Source organism: Lagopus leucura, unplaced genomic scaffold (assembly GCF_019238085.1).
Source record: "Lagopus leucura isolate 7727_CA_CO unplaced genomic scaffold, USGS_WTPT01 Super-Scaffold_100128, whole genome shotgun sequence".
In the NCBI taxonomy this organism is placed as follows: domain Eukaryota; kingdom Metazoa; phylum Chordata; class Aves; order Galliformes; family Phasianidae; genus Lagopus; species Lagopus leucura.
Genome location: NW_024962331.1, coordinates 186,621 through 202,641, shown reverse-complemented (window position 1 = coordinate 202,641; position 16,021 = coordinate 186,621). Strand labels below are relative to the sequence as shown.

General features: G+C 44.0%; 1 protein-coding gene across 2 annotated transcripts in view; it reads right to left on the bottom strand.

Moving 5' to 3' along the window:
• Positions 1-16,021, bottom strand: part of IQGAP1 (IQ motif containing GTPase activating protein 1) — a 47,731-nt gene extending 31,710 nt beyond the window's left edge. The window contains exons 1-14 of one of the 2 annotated variants that reach the window (XM_042887974.1): positions 15,842-16,021; positions 13,802-13,882; positions 10,381-10,537; positions 9,516-9,593; positions 8,653-8,729; positions 6,733-6,800; positions 5,645-5,758; positions 5,158-5,336; positions 4,447-4,537; positions 3,806-3,969; positions 2,837-2,921; positions 1,482-1,645; positions 1,076-1,236; positions 443-567 (exon numbers count right to left, since the gene is read on the bottom strand). In XM_042887974.1, the coding sequence (XP_042743908.1) occupies positions 443-567; positions 1,076-1,236; positions 1,482-1,645; positions 2,837-2,921; positions 3,806-3,969; positions 4,447-4,537; positions 5,158-5,336; positions 5,645-5,758; positions 6,733-6,800; positions 8,653-8,729; positions 9,516-9,593; positions 10,381-10,537; positions 13,802-13,882; positions 15,842-16,005 (1,708 nt within the window). In that variant the 5' untranslated portion in view covers positions 16,006-16,021. Of the gene's footprint in view, positions 1-442; positions 568-1,075; positions 1,237-1,481; positions 1,646-2,836; positions 2,922-3,805; positions 3,970-4,446; positions 4,538-5,157; positions 5,337-5,644; positions 5,759-6,732; positions 6,801-8,652; positions 8,730-9,515; positions 9,594-10,380; positions 10,538-13,801; positions 13,902-15,841 lie in introns of both variants that reach the window. The other variant, XM_042887975.1, reaches the window with a different exon arrangement.

The window sequence follows — 16,021 nt, the reverse complement described above, 5'->3', positions numbered from 1 at the left end:
TGCTGGTTTGGGTTTTCTGTTGTCCCTATTGTTGTATATAGGAGTGTTACAAGAAACAAGGAGCAGGATTACATGAACTTCCAGGCTTCTGCTGTGACGCCTCACAAATAAAAGGCTGCAAAACTAGTGCTTTGGTGCACGCATGCACATGGCATGCACTTGTTTGGGTCACGTGATCAGATGAACTGAAGCCACACAGGAAGCCCGTGTCTATTTGGAGATCCAGACAGCAAGTCAGTCAAGATTTCAGGCTCTGACATAACATTTAAGCCTCTCTAGATGATAGCCTTTTCAGGGCAACTCAGCTACATAAGAAGCAGTGGCAAAAGGCAACTATCTCAGTCTATATGAATCAAGCAACAAGATTGTTCATTGGCATGCACCTAGTTTTAGCACACCTTATGATCTAGGATCAGTCTAGCACTGATCAAGCAAAACTTACTTTCATGTTCTTCATGCACAGCTAAGTTCACACGATCCACACATGACTGGATATCATTCCATGTGATAAATTCATTTTCTTCTGCACGCATCTGAGCTTTCAGCTTCATCAGATCATCAATATATCTGCCAAAGAACAAAAGTCAAAACCAGCAAGTATCATGTCATGAAAAACTGGCCAGGGAACACACAAGACAGCAATGAGAACCAAACACAAAATGGAAGAAGTAACACGAGGGTTAAAACTGACATATACGAAAGAAAGAATAGGAAAAAGACAAAAGACCGTGAGCAAGGTGGTCAGCTCCAGTGCAAAACAATCAAGAAAAGCACTAAAACACCACATGACACTTTCAGACAAAAAACACAGGGCAGGAGCTGGCCTAGTGCAATTGAGAACCTCGTAGGGCCACAACATAGCTTTGTTGTGAAACCTTGATAAAGGTCTGAGAGACGGTACTCAGAGCAGATTAGTAAGAAACGGTGAATGCAAAGACAAGATGCAAGAACCGAGAGAGAATAAATTAATATTGGAGTAAGCAGTGAAAGAACCTGAAGGATAAGGGGAAGAAAACCGAACCTCTCATGAACGTGAGCAGTATCAAAGACTGACACGAACCTTCAAAACACTCACCTCTGACAGTTCTCATCCTCAATGTTTGTCAGACCTGTGACAGGATTGCTCAGTTGTCTCCATACTGTACTCACATCCCCTGAATCCAAAGCCCTATTAATCACAGCCACAGAAGAGAGCATCTCTACAGCAACAGATAATTCTGCATGGGTGAGGTTACCCTGCATACAAAGGGGAATACAGATCAATTACACTTGCTCTTCAAAACCATTGCTAGAGCACCAAGAGATTAAAATAGAATCTTACAGCGCCGAGTAGCTCAAGACTTCAAGATTAAGCATCACATCAGAACAAACTAAGCATCAAGGCAGTTCTACCAACACTCAAGACAGGCACATTTAGTGAAACAGACAAGGCAGATTTGGTGATCCATATCAATTTACAGAAATAAGAATGTATTACTTACATCATGGCTTTGTTGCTGCAAGGTGGCCAGCTCCTTTTGATAAAGATCAGCAGCAAATGCATAAACCTCTGGTAGCTGGGCCTCTGGGTTCATCATTTCTGCCACAGTCTTCTCTGCATCACCCATTCTAATTGCAGCATTAATTCTGGTCACTGCCGCCAGCCCTAGAAGTTTGAAGAGGCAGCACATCAAAGAGGCAGCATGAGAACAACGGCGGCAGACAGTTGGGCTCCCAGTAATGCAAGCACTTGTACTGTATTTAATAGTAAGAACCCTAACCTAAAAAAAAAAAAACAAAAAAAAAAAAACCACAAACACACACAACCTAATTCCCCTATAGGTTTTCCGATCATTTGTTTACCCAACTAGTCCTGCATTACTGTAAACAACCAGACTACACAAGGCCCTTTTCAAAGTAAGACTCATTTTTAAACCAGTTTACCTTTTGTCTGATTATCAGAGGACTGTCTCACCACCTTCTGCCAATAAGAAGCCTCAGAACTGCCAATGTTCTTCATAGGTAATTCATAACAACTTTTCCTTCCAGTATCTATTACTGGTCATGGCAGTACCAGGCATTCTACAGTGTCCTCTACACCCTACAGTGTTTTCACTTTAACATAGCACAAATGGGGAAATAAACATCAAGCAGTACAAAGTACCTTACTGGCTCTCTGAAGGTAACCTCCTAGTTACTAGACTTGCACCATCTCCCTCTTGTAATTTAAACCACCTGTAACCAGATCCCTATCAGCTTTCTTTTTATGTGTTATAAATTGAACTAATTGCTATTGTACAGCCAGAATTAAACACTGAAAGCTTCTGGAACTTTCTCCAGAAGAGAGTTTTGCATGGTGTCAGAAGCATCTGATTAAAAAACAAATCCAGCCACTGTGATCTACGTTTTATTTGCTATCTGATACCTAGAAACAGCCATTAAAAAAAAAAAAAAGCTGAAAGTTCCATAGCTCAAAACAAGTAAGCCTTATGTCAGTAGTCAACAGGTAAGCTAGTTTTAACACCTCACGGAGCAATCCAGATTTCCTTCACAGGGCCATAGAACAAAATCTAACACAAACTGCCTAGGAAAAGAATTATTTAAGGTGGACACAACCTCCATGCTGCTCAGCATTTCATCTGATCTGCTGTTATCTCAAGCAGTATTTTTAAGAGCTTGACAGAAGACACCAGAGCCAGCTGTCATGATTATTTTCCATGTTTCAGTAGCCTCAAACTACTTAAAGAACATCCACGATAGTCTGAGATAGCCCTGCTATAACCTCATGTGAACACAAACACTGTGCGTTCTCATCCCCCACAGATACTTTGTCACTATCATTTTTGCCACTCCTTACTTTGCTGATATTGTTGTGCTGCTCTGTTAGCAGCATCCACTCCCAACTGTAAATCCTCCTTCTGCAGAAGACCTGCAATGCCAGCCTGAGGAAAAAAAAAACAGGGAGAGTGAAACAACATCAGCTCATTCAGTGCAAATAGCTCAGCAAAAGGAATAAACAAACAGAAGAAAACAGCCTTTCCTTAAGGCACTTCAATTAGTCACAGTAATGCAACCAAGTCACAGTGTTTTACACCCAAAATGTACATATGCATCCACCACAATGCCCAAGATCTAGTATGCTGGAACTGTACAACTAATTTGTCCACATTTTTCTTGGGTCTGAAGGCACACGATCCCTTACATCTCTGCTTGGGTGTACCTTTTCAAAAAATAATTCACACAGAAGTAACCACCTTCATAGCACCCTATTTTCCCCCATTATTGTGGATGACATTGTAATAACTGAGACAATGCTGTTTTCTTAAATCTACTACATGAATTTTTTTTATGTAGCATACATAAGCAACCTGCATCTAAAATCTACCGAAGAGTTGGCTTGAAATGAAAAGCTAATGTCAATCTTGATTATGGACAGGATTTTCCACAGTGAAAATAGTACAGTGCTTATCCAACAGTTACTTATAAAACACAAATATTCACATTGCCTGAGTGCTGAAAATAGTAAAATAAGAGGAAATACGTGCCTTTATTGTACAGCTCTATATATAATTTAAAGTTTGCTCAAAGTATTTTAATTACATATACCTACCTATATGTATAAGCATTATACTGGCCTTTCATACGCAGAGATGAAAACTAACCAATGTTTAATGTATGCTTATGTCTATAAAGCTTTTCCAAAGCAACACTGAACTGTTATGCGTGTATACTGCAAGCAATTAGCACGCGAAGGACAATGAGATGGTGAAAGGGAAATAAATAAAAATGTAAAACAGCAATCACAGTGATCCAGGCTTTTGCATACCTCCTGTTTCTGTTGTCTATCACTCAAAAACTGCTTGAAATACCAGTCACAATTTTCTCGTAGCAATCCTCGGAGTCCCAGGGCTGGTGCTGCTAAAGCTTCATACAGAGCTAACGCATCTCCTTGTTCTAAAGCGAGGCCAATCTTGGATATGGCTGCAGATGCTAGCAACAGTAAAGCAGAATTTTCAGAGAAACATTAAAAGAATAAGTCCCATCACCTATATAACCTACTGCTCAGAAGCAGTCTTAGATCTAATGGTTGTCAAATTAGGCATGTAATCTGAATGGAAGATTTCCAAAGCCAATTGCAAAGCACTACTTCAACGAGAGGCTGGAGGATGGACATAACATGAGTTACTCAGTGGGACAGGAGAACGGCAATGCAGCTCCAGCAGCAACACAGACAATCCATTCTCTTAAGGAAGGGCAGCAGAAGTCAAAATAAATGCAGCTTACAACTACATACATATGGGTAACGTGTTCAAACAAAACAAAAAAAAAAAACACAACAGAACAGCTGCCTTCCATTTATGTTAGCACTCCAGAAGCTTTCTGCTTGATACTGAAAGCAAGAAGGAGCACAGGTATCATTTTAAACAATGCTTTTAATCAGAACTATTATTTTAGCACGATACCTACTGTTCACTTTATTGATGTTTCCCTGAATCTCAGCTTGAGTCAGAAGTTCTTCATATACATCTCTCTCTCTTTCCGAATTTTCTGAGGAAATCTGAAGATAAAATAAAAATGAATAAAACTCCTTCGTCTTCACAAAGTTTTATGATCCTGTCATGGAAAGAGTCGGTGACCATCAACACCTATACAGAGCTGTGAGAGAAGAAGTTCACCTGTGACCTAAATATGCAATAAGTCCTAGAACGACACAAACTCCAATTCAAACAGTACAGAAACACCTTAATCCAGTTTACAGGCTCTATATAAACACACAAAGCTTCAGAACATGGAAGGCCAACAACATATGTAGAATATTTGTTATACAGTATTCTAAAATTACCTGGAATCTTTCTGAGGGTCAGTTGGTTATTCTGACCATTTCATTGTTGTAAAAATATATCAATATTGAAAATTCCCAAAGTATAAAGGATGATATGAATGCTGCATGTACATATGCAACCCATAATTAAGGGAGCTGAACACAGTTACAAGTGCTGCTGCCTGTCTTCTACAATAGGAAAACAGATTACAGGGGTCAATATTAGAACATCAGCAGGAATAAATCCCCCTAATACTACTCTCACAGGACTGTAATACACTCACTCAGCATTCCCCTAAAACTACAACATAAAATTGCAATACGAACAAATCGCTAGTTTAAAAACATTTACTTACCCTGTTTTTAGCATTCTCCATCTTGTCTTTTTTTGCTCTGTAGAGAGTGTCTTGGTAAGTAGATTCCAAGTGATCATCAAGATTGATTAGCATGGCATTAGGGTTCTTCATTGCCACAAGAGTGTCAGCTGGAACCTGGTGGTCAATTGCCTCATTAATGGCAATGACAGCAGCATGTACTGAAAAAGAAGCCCGTTAGTCACTCACAAACCTAACAGTCCTGTTAAACATTGAGAACTTGACTGAAAAGTGAAAAATTATCTGAAAGTTAACTAGAAAGCAAACCAGCAGGGTTTGGTGCTCCTGACAAAAAAACGTGGCCTACTTCCCAGTAGTATATGTCAGCTAACCCAATCAGTGGGGCGGGTGCATATCAATCCTCTTTTGTCTTCCAGAAGGTTTGTATTTTCTTACAGCAAGGGACATAAAAACAGACACTTAGTATACAATATTTTGGTCTGAATAATCACATGAAAATGAAACCTACATGCTGCTTCATCCACAGAGAGCTCATTTGCTAGAATTCCTCCAATCTTGCTGAAGGCAGGCATCTGTATGCCGTACTTCTCCAGTTCAAGCCTCATATTACTGATTTCTTCCTCTGAAACATATATTAAAAAAAAGTGTTGCACAATCTATAGTACACTAGGAACCAGCTCCACAATATTAGCTGTGGCTACAGGAAAGGCTGGAGTAACTACAGTAAATATCGTTGTTTCATTTATACTTTGAGTACAACTCTGTAAAAGTAAGCAAAACAAACAGAAACTGCTGTCATTTTGCACTCCTTCCTAAAATTTGTGCTTATCCCAGAAACTCATACGTAAGTATTCTGCATTCTTCCCCGTGAGAAAACATCACGTAACTCAAAAATCTAGAAACACACTCCATTATTCTGAGGTGCTTCAAAGTTGGTGGCAAACAGGTCAAGAAAATGCCCAAACAATGTATGTTTTTTTTTTTCTCCTGCAGAAAAGAGGATGAAGAATATGGAGACATGCTGCTGATAAACCCCAAATAACCCAAAAGCAGCGCGATTTAAGTTCAGCCTTTCGTAGGTACAATTAGTAAATGCTGTGCAGGAAAACAAAGCTTTTAAATCAGGTATGTCTTCAGATAGTAATCTCACCAACACGAAACACACAAATCAGGCACTTCTGCAACAATCAAGCAACTGAAACCTTGAGGAGGCATCTGTGTGGGCACACACAGCTCTGCTTTAAACTCTTAAAGGAGACCAGAACTGCTTACCAAGTACTGAAGTGAAACCTCTCCCAAGGGATAAAGGTGACACCAAAACATCTTTCAACAGAAGTGAAAAACTAAGGGGCTGTTATTTGTGAAGATAACGGTAGTGAACCAATGACTATTTAACAACCTGGCTAATAAGCACCCAAAACAAACCTTCCACTTTAACTTCTGGAACTCTTCACAACCATTAGTATCTAATTTAATTTGCATTTGGTAAAAACCGACATTAACAATCCTTTCATTGACCTAGACAATATCCCCTACAGCTGAAATAAAGGCAGTGCATACTGCTACAAACTTCATTTTTTTATTTTTGTTTTTTACCTGTGAAGTCCACCTTCCCATATAAATCCTGAATTTGGGGGGCAAGACCCAATTTGAACAGGTACAAGCTACAAAAGAAAATAAGTGATGAGAAAGACTAATTTTTCTTCATGGTTAATTTTAAGATATCATAATTTAAGAGATAAAAATATCAAAGGAACCATTCCAGCATACCAACCCATATAACAGCTCACAACTACCAATAAGGTACAAGCTGATCCTCCTGTCTCCTTCCCTCCTCAGCTGCACTTGACTTGCTCATCACCCTGAAGCCTCCATAGAATGAAGATGAAAGGGACCTCTGGAAGTCTTCCCATCCAACACCTCACTGCTCAAGCAGCATCACCTGCAGCCAGTTGCCCAGGACAGTGTCCAGATTGCTTTTGAACAGTTACAAAGGAAAGGATCTCCTGGGCTCACCAGACAACCTATCCCACTGCTTGGTTACCCTCACAGGAAATACAGTGTGTCCTGATACTCTGATGGAACCTCCTGTGTCTCAGTTGACACCTATTACCTCCTTCCATTGTCCTTCGAAACCGCCAAGCAGAGCCTGGCTTAGTCTTCCTTACACAATGCCTTCAAATACTAATAAACATTGATCAGATTGCATTCTTCTTTACCCTGCAGGCCTTCTCTTCTCCAAGACACATTGCCGCAGCTCTCCAGCCTTTCCTTATACAAAAGATGCTTCAGACCCTGAATCATTTCAGTGGCCCCAATAGACTCTTATCATCAGCTCCACGTCTCTCTTGCACTGAGGAGCCCTGAATTGGACACAGTACTCCAGGTGTGGCCTCATCAGCGCTGTGTCAAAATAGCCTTAATAAGGTGATGTGACTTACTACTATGATGTAAGCACATTCACTTGGTCATTTTTTTCCCCGCTGTAATTTCAGTGAATTAATCTGATTAACAAAGAAGCTTGGTGAAAAATGGAACTGATACAAAGATAAGACAACTGGGACTGGGGAAAGAGAAGCAAGTTCTCTACTCGTCTGTCAAGATGGCTCAGCACATCTCATGGACCTGTACCCTCCAGTAAAGTATCTGATCATTAAAAATAAATTACTAAAAAAAAAAACAAAAAAACAAAAAAAACCACACACCTGCACCTCAGATGGAACTCCGTTTTAACTGCATGGAAAATAAACAACTGACAATTTCACATTTCTACGTTACCTCAACACGCAATATCTAAATTTCCTGCATTTATATTTCAGTATCTAAAGGGAGGCTGTAAGAAGGAAAGGGCTAGACTCTTTAGCAGGATCTGTTGTGGTAGGAGAAGGGGAAATGATTTCAAACTTAAAGAAGGTAGACTTAGGTGAGATATAAGGAAAAAGTATGGTGGGACTTGTTTGGTTTTTTCTTTTTACAGTAAGGGTGCTGAGGCACTGGAACAGGCTGCCCTGAGAGATGCTGGAAGCTCTGTCCTTGGAGATGTTCACATCAGGCTCAGAGCAACTTGATTTAGCTGTAGTCATCCCTGTTCTCCTGCAGGAGAATTGAACTAGTAAGACTTCAGGGGTTCCTTCCAACTCAAAAGATTCTATTCTATTCTGTGACATAAAAAACAAACACTAGATAATAGTAAGAAATTCTTTATCATAGGGTGGTAAGATGCTAGAAAAGGTTGCCTGGAGAACGTTGTGGATGCCCATCCCTGAAGGCATTCAAGGCCAAGTCAGATGGGCAGTCTGATACAGTGGGGGGGCAACCAGCCCATGGCAGGATTGGAACTAGATGATATTTAAGGTCTCTTCAAACCTAAGCCATCCTACGTAAAGATTGGAGCGAAGATCTACAACCGCTCTGCTAGTCCCTGTTCACCCTTCAGCCCAGTCTTCTTTCCCTCACCGTTCAGCTTTCCAGGCAGATTTCAGAAGGAACTGGAGATTTCTGCCTTGCATGCCTTACCTGAGTGCATGAATACAGTAGATACAGCGCGGCATGTTCTTACGATCGTAGATATCAGTAGTTTCTGGGTAGAATATCTGAAGATAAAACAAAATTAGCAAGCTGAACGATACATCCACTACATAATCAAATGTCCTAACTGTGCTAAGACCAAATTTTCTGCAGTACACTAATTAAACAATCTACAAAACCAAAACTTTTCACGCTTCTCTGAGCCTAGCACATCTCCTGCGTAAATTCACACTTTTTTTTTTTAATCTTTCATCCAAACCAAAGCTCCTTCTTTCCTGCCCAAGTTCTACATGCATGAAAGTGCATTCCCCTTCCTTCATGTGCCCACATAACACTACCAAGGTCCGTGTATTTTCAGGCAACCATGTTTATTAAACTCCTGTGAGATACTGGGCCATTCCTATAGTGTAGCCAATAATTTATATTTAAGCCATACCTGAAACCTATTTCAAATCTGCCAATGAAGCTTTTAAGTTAATCTGAACAAATTGAGAGCTAACTGTTTTCTGTTGCACTGCTTCTTTTAATACAGATTTCAGAAAAATTGCAACAATCTAACTGCAGCTCAGATACTGCGCAATAGAATGCAGAGTACAAACAACATACTGTACACGGTATGCAAGGTTTGTAGTATGGAATAGAAGAAGTAGCTATTATGCCCCTAATCATTCTCACTCAAGGCAGGATGGAAGATTTCATCAAGTTCTTAGAAAATCTATACAAATGCAAGTCTAAAGAATGAAAAAGCCACATGAACTCTGCTGGTTTTAGTGCAACAGGAAATACTCCAACAGAACATAAAGTTATTTTTGAGATTACATACTAGTCTGTACATACAACACAGAAATTACCTTAGGAAGGCCAATCTCAGCCATGGCATTTAGCCACTGAATTACATTATCAGTGTGCCGGAAGTGGAGACCAGTTGCCTGAAATAAAAATAGGCAGAAAGAAGAGGACATGCAAAATATCACAGCTGACAATACAGTAAAAAAAACAGTACACCCAAAGAAAAAAAAACGTGTCAGAACTCTTCTATATACACAATTACAATGCTTATTTATAACACCACAAGTTCTTTCACAGCTGTAAGATCAGACATAAAGAGTCCACAGCCCTCACTTACCCGATGTTCTCAAACAAAGATGTTTCACATAGAATCACAGAGTGGTTTGATTAGGAAGGCACCTTTAAGATCACCTAGTTCCAAACCACCTGCAATAGGCAGGGACATCTCCCTCCAGACCAGGTTGCTCACAGCCCCATCCAGCCTGGCCCTGAATGCTCCCAGGAAGAGAGCACCCACAGCCTCACTGGGCAACCTGTTCCAGAGTCTCACCATCCTCACAGTAAAGAATTTCTTTTTGATACCTAACCTAAATCTACCCTCTTCCAGTTTAAAGCCATTGCCCTTCATCTTGTCATTACATGACCTAATAAAGAGTCCCTCTTTCCTGTAGGCCCCTTTCAGGTACTGGAATGCTGCTATAAGGTCTCCCGGAATCTTCTCCAGGCTAAAGAGCCCCTGTTCTTACAGCCTGTCCTCACAGAGGAGGTGCTGCAGCCCTTCACTCATCTTTGTGGCCCTTCTTTGGACCCGCTTCTCAGTTAATATTAATATAAAAGAACTTTCTGTTTATTCAGGCCACACCTCTATCTGCACATTTTCCTATTTGAGGTCTACCTAAGCCAGTATCCACAGCCAGCAGCTCTCACCTTGTATCTAGTCTGCTCCCTATCGTAGATTTTCTTCACAGAAACCACTTTGGGGGAGAAAAAGTTTCCAAGTTTGGCCAAGTAGACACCATTTCTCAATCCTTCTTCCAGTTCTGTTGTGGGAGGAAGCTCCTCATTCAGACAGGCCTCCATCCACCTGGAAGTGCAAGAAGAACAAAGTACAATTCCAATTTGTAAACGTAACTCCATGCTAAGTAAGTTCCACGCTGCTACTACTACTACATCACTCTCCAGCACAGTATTTATTTAGCATTAGAGGCTGAACATCGGTACAGCACTATCAGACAACCCGAGTCACTAAGATAACAGTAATGCTCCATAAAAAATGTTAAGCGCAGAGCCCAGCAGTCAGTGCTTCAGAAGATACCATCTCCCCATCATATTCTTCCTCCAGCCCACGATTTAGCTGCTGCTGGTCTACATATAGTAGCCAACCTGTCTTTGTAACTCACTTAAATTTTCTTCTCAAACATAGGCTCACCTAACAAGTATCTTTTTACTCAATTTTCACAAAAGGTTTGGTAGTTCATAGAATCATACGTTTGGAAACAACCTGCAAGATCATCATCCTCCCATTACCATTGCTACCACAAGCACTACACCAGATCTCGCAGCTCCTCATCCAGGCGCCTCTTGACCACTGCCAGGGACGGCGACTCCACCACATCCCTGTGCAGCCATTCCAGAGCCTGACCACTGAGAGAAAAAGTTCTTCCTTATCACAGAATCACAGAATTGTAGGGGTTGGAAGGGACCTCCAGAGATCATTGAGTCCAACCCCCCTGCCAAAGCAGGTTCCCTACAGGTGGTTATGTCTAACCTAAACCTCCTCTGGTACAACTTGGAGCCATTTCCTCAGGTCCGGTTTGTTGCCTGGAAGAAGAGGACAAATCCCTCCTCATCACAACCTTCCTTCAGGAAGTTGTACAGTGCAATGAGGTCTGCCCTGAGCATCCTCTTCTCCAAACTAAACAATCCCAGCTCCCTCAGCCACTCCTCATAAGAGACTTGTGCTCCAGACCCCTCATCAGCTTCGCTGCCCTTCTCTGGACACACTCCAGGGCATTTTCTTTTTTGCAGCGAAGGGCCCAAAACTGAACACATCACTTGAGGTGCGGCCACACCAGTGCTGAGTACAGGGGATGCTCACCTCCCTGCTCCTGCTGGCCACACCATTTCTAATGCAGGCCAGGATGCCGTCAGCCCTCTTGGCCACCTGGGCACACTGTGGGCTCACGTTCAGCCGAGCATCAACCAACACCCCCAGGTCCCTTTCCTTCTCACACTCGTCCAGCCACTCATCCCCAAGCCTATAACACTGCAGGGGGTTGTTGTGCCCAAAGTGCAGGACCCAGCACTCGGCCTTGTTGAACCTCATCCCATTCACCTCAGCCCAGCGGTCCAGCCTGTCTAAATCCCTCTGAAGGGCTGCCCTACCCTCAGGCAGATCAATACCACCTCCCAGCTTGGTGTCATCTGCAAACTTACTGAGGGCGCACTCAATCCCTTCATCTAGATCATCAATAAAGATATTAAACAGGATGGGCCCCAGTACCAACCCCTGGGGGACACCACTCGTAACAGGTGGCCAGCTGGAGACTCAGCTGGCTTAGCTCCATTAACCACTACCTGCTGCGCACGGCCCTCTAGCCAGTTGCTTACCCAAAGAAGAGTATACCTGTCCAGGCCACGGGCAGCCAGTTTCCCCAGGAGAATACTATGAGAGACTATGTCAAAGGCTTTGCTGAAGTCTAGACAGACTACATCAACAGCCTTACCCTCATCTATCAGGCTGGTCATCCAGTTGTAGAAGGAAATGAGGTTAGTCAAGCACAACCTGCCTTTCACAAGCCTGTGCTGGCTAGGCCTGATCCCCTGGACGCCATGCACGTGCCGCATCACCTCCCCCAAGATGATCTGCTCCATAAGTTTCCCTGGTACTGAAGTCAGGCTGACAGGCCTGTAAGATCCCCGAGTCCTCCTTAAGGCCCTTCGTGTAGATAGGAGTCACATCAGCAAGCCTCCAGTCCTCTGGGACCTCTCCAGATAATCAGGAGCAGTGGTAGATGGCACGAGCTGCTCAGCAATCACCCCTGCCAGCTCCCTTAGCATCTTAGGATGAAGCCCATCTGATCCCAGTTATTTCAAGACTCATATATAACACAGAAGTTATTTCAAGACTCTATGGCTGATTCAAGCTCCTCTAGCTGACCCTCTTACAATTTTGTCATGAAGTCTACGCTCCTGGCCTATATATTTTACCCCACCTTACTACAAAAGCAGAAAAGGCACACACATTTTTGTGGTCTGACTTTCAATAACAGAGCTTTGACTTTCCTTATAACAACAGACTTTACCGTATCTTATTTCCTCCTGTTAATGGTGCTGTTATAGCTCCTCTTAACAGTTAGTGTTTGGAAGGACCTTAAAACCCCCACAGTTCCAAACCCCTGCCTGGCGGGATTGCCATCCATTTAACCAGGCTGGGCTGCCCAGGGACCCATTCAACCTGGTCTTGAACACCTCTGAGGACAGGGCAATCACAAACTCTCTGGGCAGCCTTTGTCAGGGTTTGACTTGGTCCTGGGAACTCTCTCTCATCTTGTCTGATTTATTAATCTCAATTTCAATTAAATTGTATCTATTGTGTTATCTTGTATTCCGATATTATAGTAAAATAAGTTTTCCTCCATAGATTGCTGCTGCTGTTCTTTTCCTCCCTTCCTTCCTTCCTTCCCATTTCTGTGGGACTGGGGTGGGGGGGAGGCCAGAGGCCTGGTGCCCCCCGTCACGGATGTAGATTGATCTGGCCAACTCCATGACAGATGGCAACTCAGCACAACTCTACCACTTGACATCATTACAAAAACGTAGATACCATGTTGGAATGTATGACGTCAGCACTTCTATCAGAGTCCACAACGCAATACTTGGGCTCTTGTAAGTGTGAACATCAATGCCTCAGTTTGAAAGCTTCTGTTTTGGCACTGCACTTCCAAAACGACATGGAGTTGAGAGAAGTCAGAACAATCCATGGAAAAAGGACCACAGGTCTATTAAACAGGACCCAAGGAGAAATATGAAAGTATTGGGTTTCCAGTTTAAGAGAAGAATAAGAGAAGAAAAGTCAGGTTACAAATAAAAATGTGTAAAAGGCTGCAGATAAGTGAAAGAGAATAATCTGTTCTTCATGTCCATAAGCAGGTAGTAAGGTAATACTACACCAAGGCAAATACAAGTTAGGTAATAGTAGGAACCTTTCAGCACTGAGAATACCAAAACACTATAGCAACACAACGAATCTAGAAACACATAGGAGGTAAGCTGCATCCAAATTACTCCCCTTACAAAATATCATGACTTTAAAAGTTCCAGGCATTTGAAACTCCCTTATTCTTACCTCTTTGCTTCCTCCAGATGACAAAGGTATTCATAGGCTACATTCTGGCGCCGTCTTTCGTCCATTTCCTCTGCTGTTAACCTTTCATTATCCAAGACAGCTGCAAGTAGTCAAATAAATACTCTCAGATAGATAAAGACTGAACATCTGTAGCAACTGGACAGATCAACACAGTGGAAAAGGCATCACAACAAAGGTGGGATGATGGAAGGACTGGCACAATAGAAAGGTGCCATGAAGAAAGGGAAGAAGATTGCTCACCCGTATCAGAAGATTCCAGGTTCACAGGGAAAAGCTTCACCAAGGAGGGATCTCCAGAAAGAGATCCTTCCACAGCGGCAGCCAGCCCTTAAATGAGCTCTAAGAGAGGTGCAGCCAGGATGCACCCCTTCCTGTCCCACAGCTGAACTTCCTTCACCTGTGCTCCCAGGGCTGACCGGTCCTTTCCCCAGGTGCTCAGTGGGTCAGCTGTGACTCAGCAGTTCCCATACAACATCACAAATCATATCCTACCTTCCTCACGAGAACTCATCCCAGGCATTATTTGTCTCAGAAAAATGAAGGAACAAATACACATGTGCTTTGCAAATAACAAGAGACATGGTTTCCTTATCCTTCCACCCTTATTGCATAAGTTCTCCATCTTTCCTGATTTCTCAATTTGACTTTGATTCAACTTTTCCTCATCTGCCAATTTCTCTGAAACCATTTCATTCTAGCTTTGCCTTTCTCTTTCTCAGAAGCACATCAGTGACACGTCTCTCTCCACCTACATACTGATTTTGGCAGTCAAAGATTAAAGGACAGCTGCATATTTTTACACCATGTAATTCCTTCTATACTGTTATATTTCATCCCTAAAATAACAGAAATGCTCCTCTCAGCCATCACCTGGAGGATAATTTAGATCCACAACCTGCATATCATCTTTGGATCAAAATCCTACAGTTATATGCCTAAATCTTCCACTTACTGCTAAGTACCTCTGCCATGCTCTCATGTTGAAAAAGCCACTTTTTTTTTTTAAAGTTTAATGGATGAACGTGACAAATGGGAAACACCTTGTACCGTAGTTAGTCAAAGGTTAGCTTACGCCTGAAATACCTCCACCAAACAAAAACAATGGATCAGATACCAACCACAGCATTTGAGATCAAGCAAAGCCTTGGTAAGAACGGCCAGGACGTCTCAGAAAGCCGTCCGAGGTACCCGCACACATTCTTCCCATTACTTCAGCCTTTCCCAAAGTTACAAGAGCTGACAACGGCCTCACGCCAAGCGGCACCGCCCCCGAGCGAGGAGCAGCGCTGCCGCCCCCGCCCCTCCCGCAGACCCCACCTGCGGCCGCGCCCCGACCGCCGCTTTCGCCATCTCCCATCCGCCGCACAGCGCCTGCTCCATCTTTGCTCGCTTTTGACGTGACGTCTTGCACAAGCGACCACACACCACAGAAACATCGAATCGAAGCCCCCTCTGCAGAGCAAGCTCCTCCATTTTCGAGGAGACGAAGGCGTTCTACCTGAACGCATCCGATCGATTCGGATGGTAGACGAAGGACCGCTGCCGAAACAGGCAGCGGTCGGCCCGCCACGGCAGCGGCCCGCCGCGCCCTTCTCCTGCCGAGATCGCTCCATCAGCGCAGCCCCCGCCCCGCCGCGTCCCCTCCCCGCGGCGGACATGTTGGGCGAGGCGCGCAGCGCGCCCACGGCACACGCGAGCGATCCTCACGCAGGCGGCCAGCGACGGCCCCGCGCTGCCCGCCCGTCCGCCGCCTTCTCCCGGTGCTCTTCTCTACCGCCCGCGAAAGACCCGTCGAGCTCGGGCGAGTTCGCGCGACCCACGGCACCCGCCCCGCGGGAGGCTCGCCGCGCCGCCCCAGGGAACGAGGCTCCCCGCTCCCCCCGCCGGAGCCTCCGCGCCCAGCGGCGGTACCGGGAAGGGACGGACTGCGCAAACCGGGCTGGGCATCGCCGGTCGGGATGTGTCCTGGCGGCGGCGCCGCCGATTCCCAGAGCCGAACCCGGGCCCCCCGGTACTCACAGCCGTAGTGCGGCCGGGACACGCCCAAGCCGTCCACCTCCTCCGCCGCCATAGCGCTGCGCTGGTCCGGGGCCGGCCGGGAGCTGGGCGCGGCTGTTCCTCTTCCTGCAGTGCCGGGTGTGGCGGAGGAGGAGCCGCGCCGCTCGTTCCGTTGCCGGCTCCATCCGCCGGAGTTCGGTT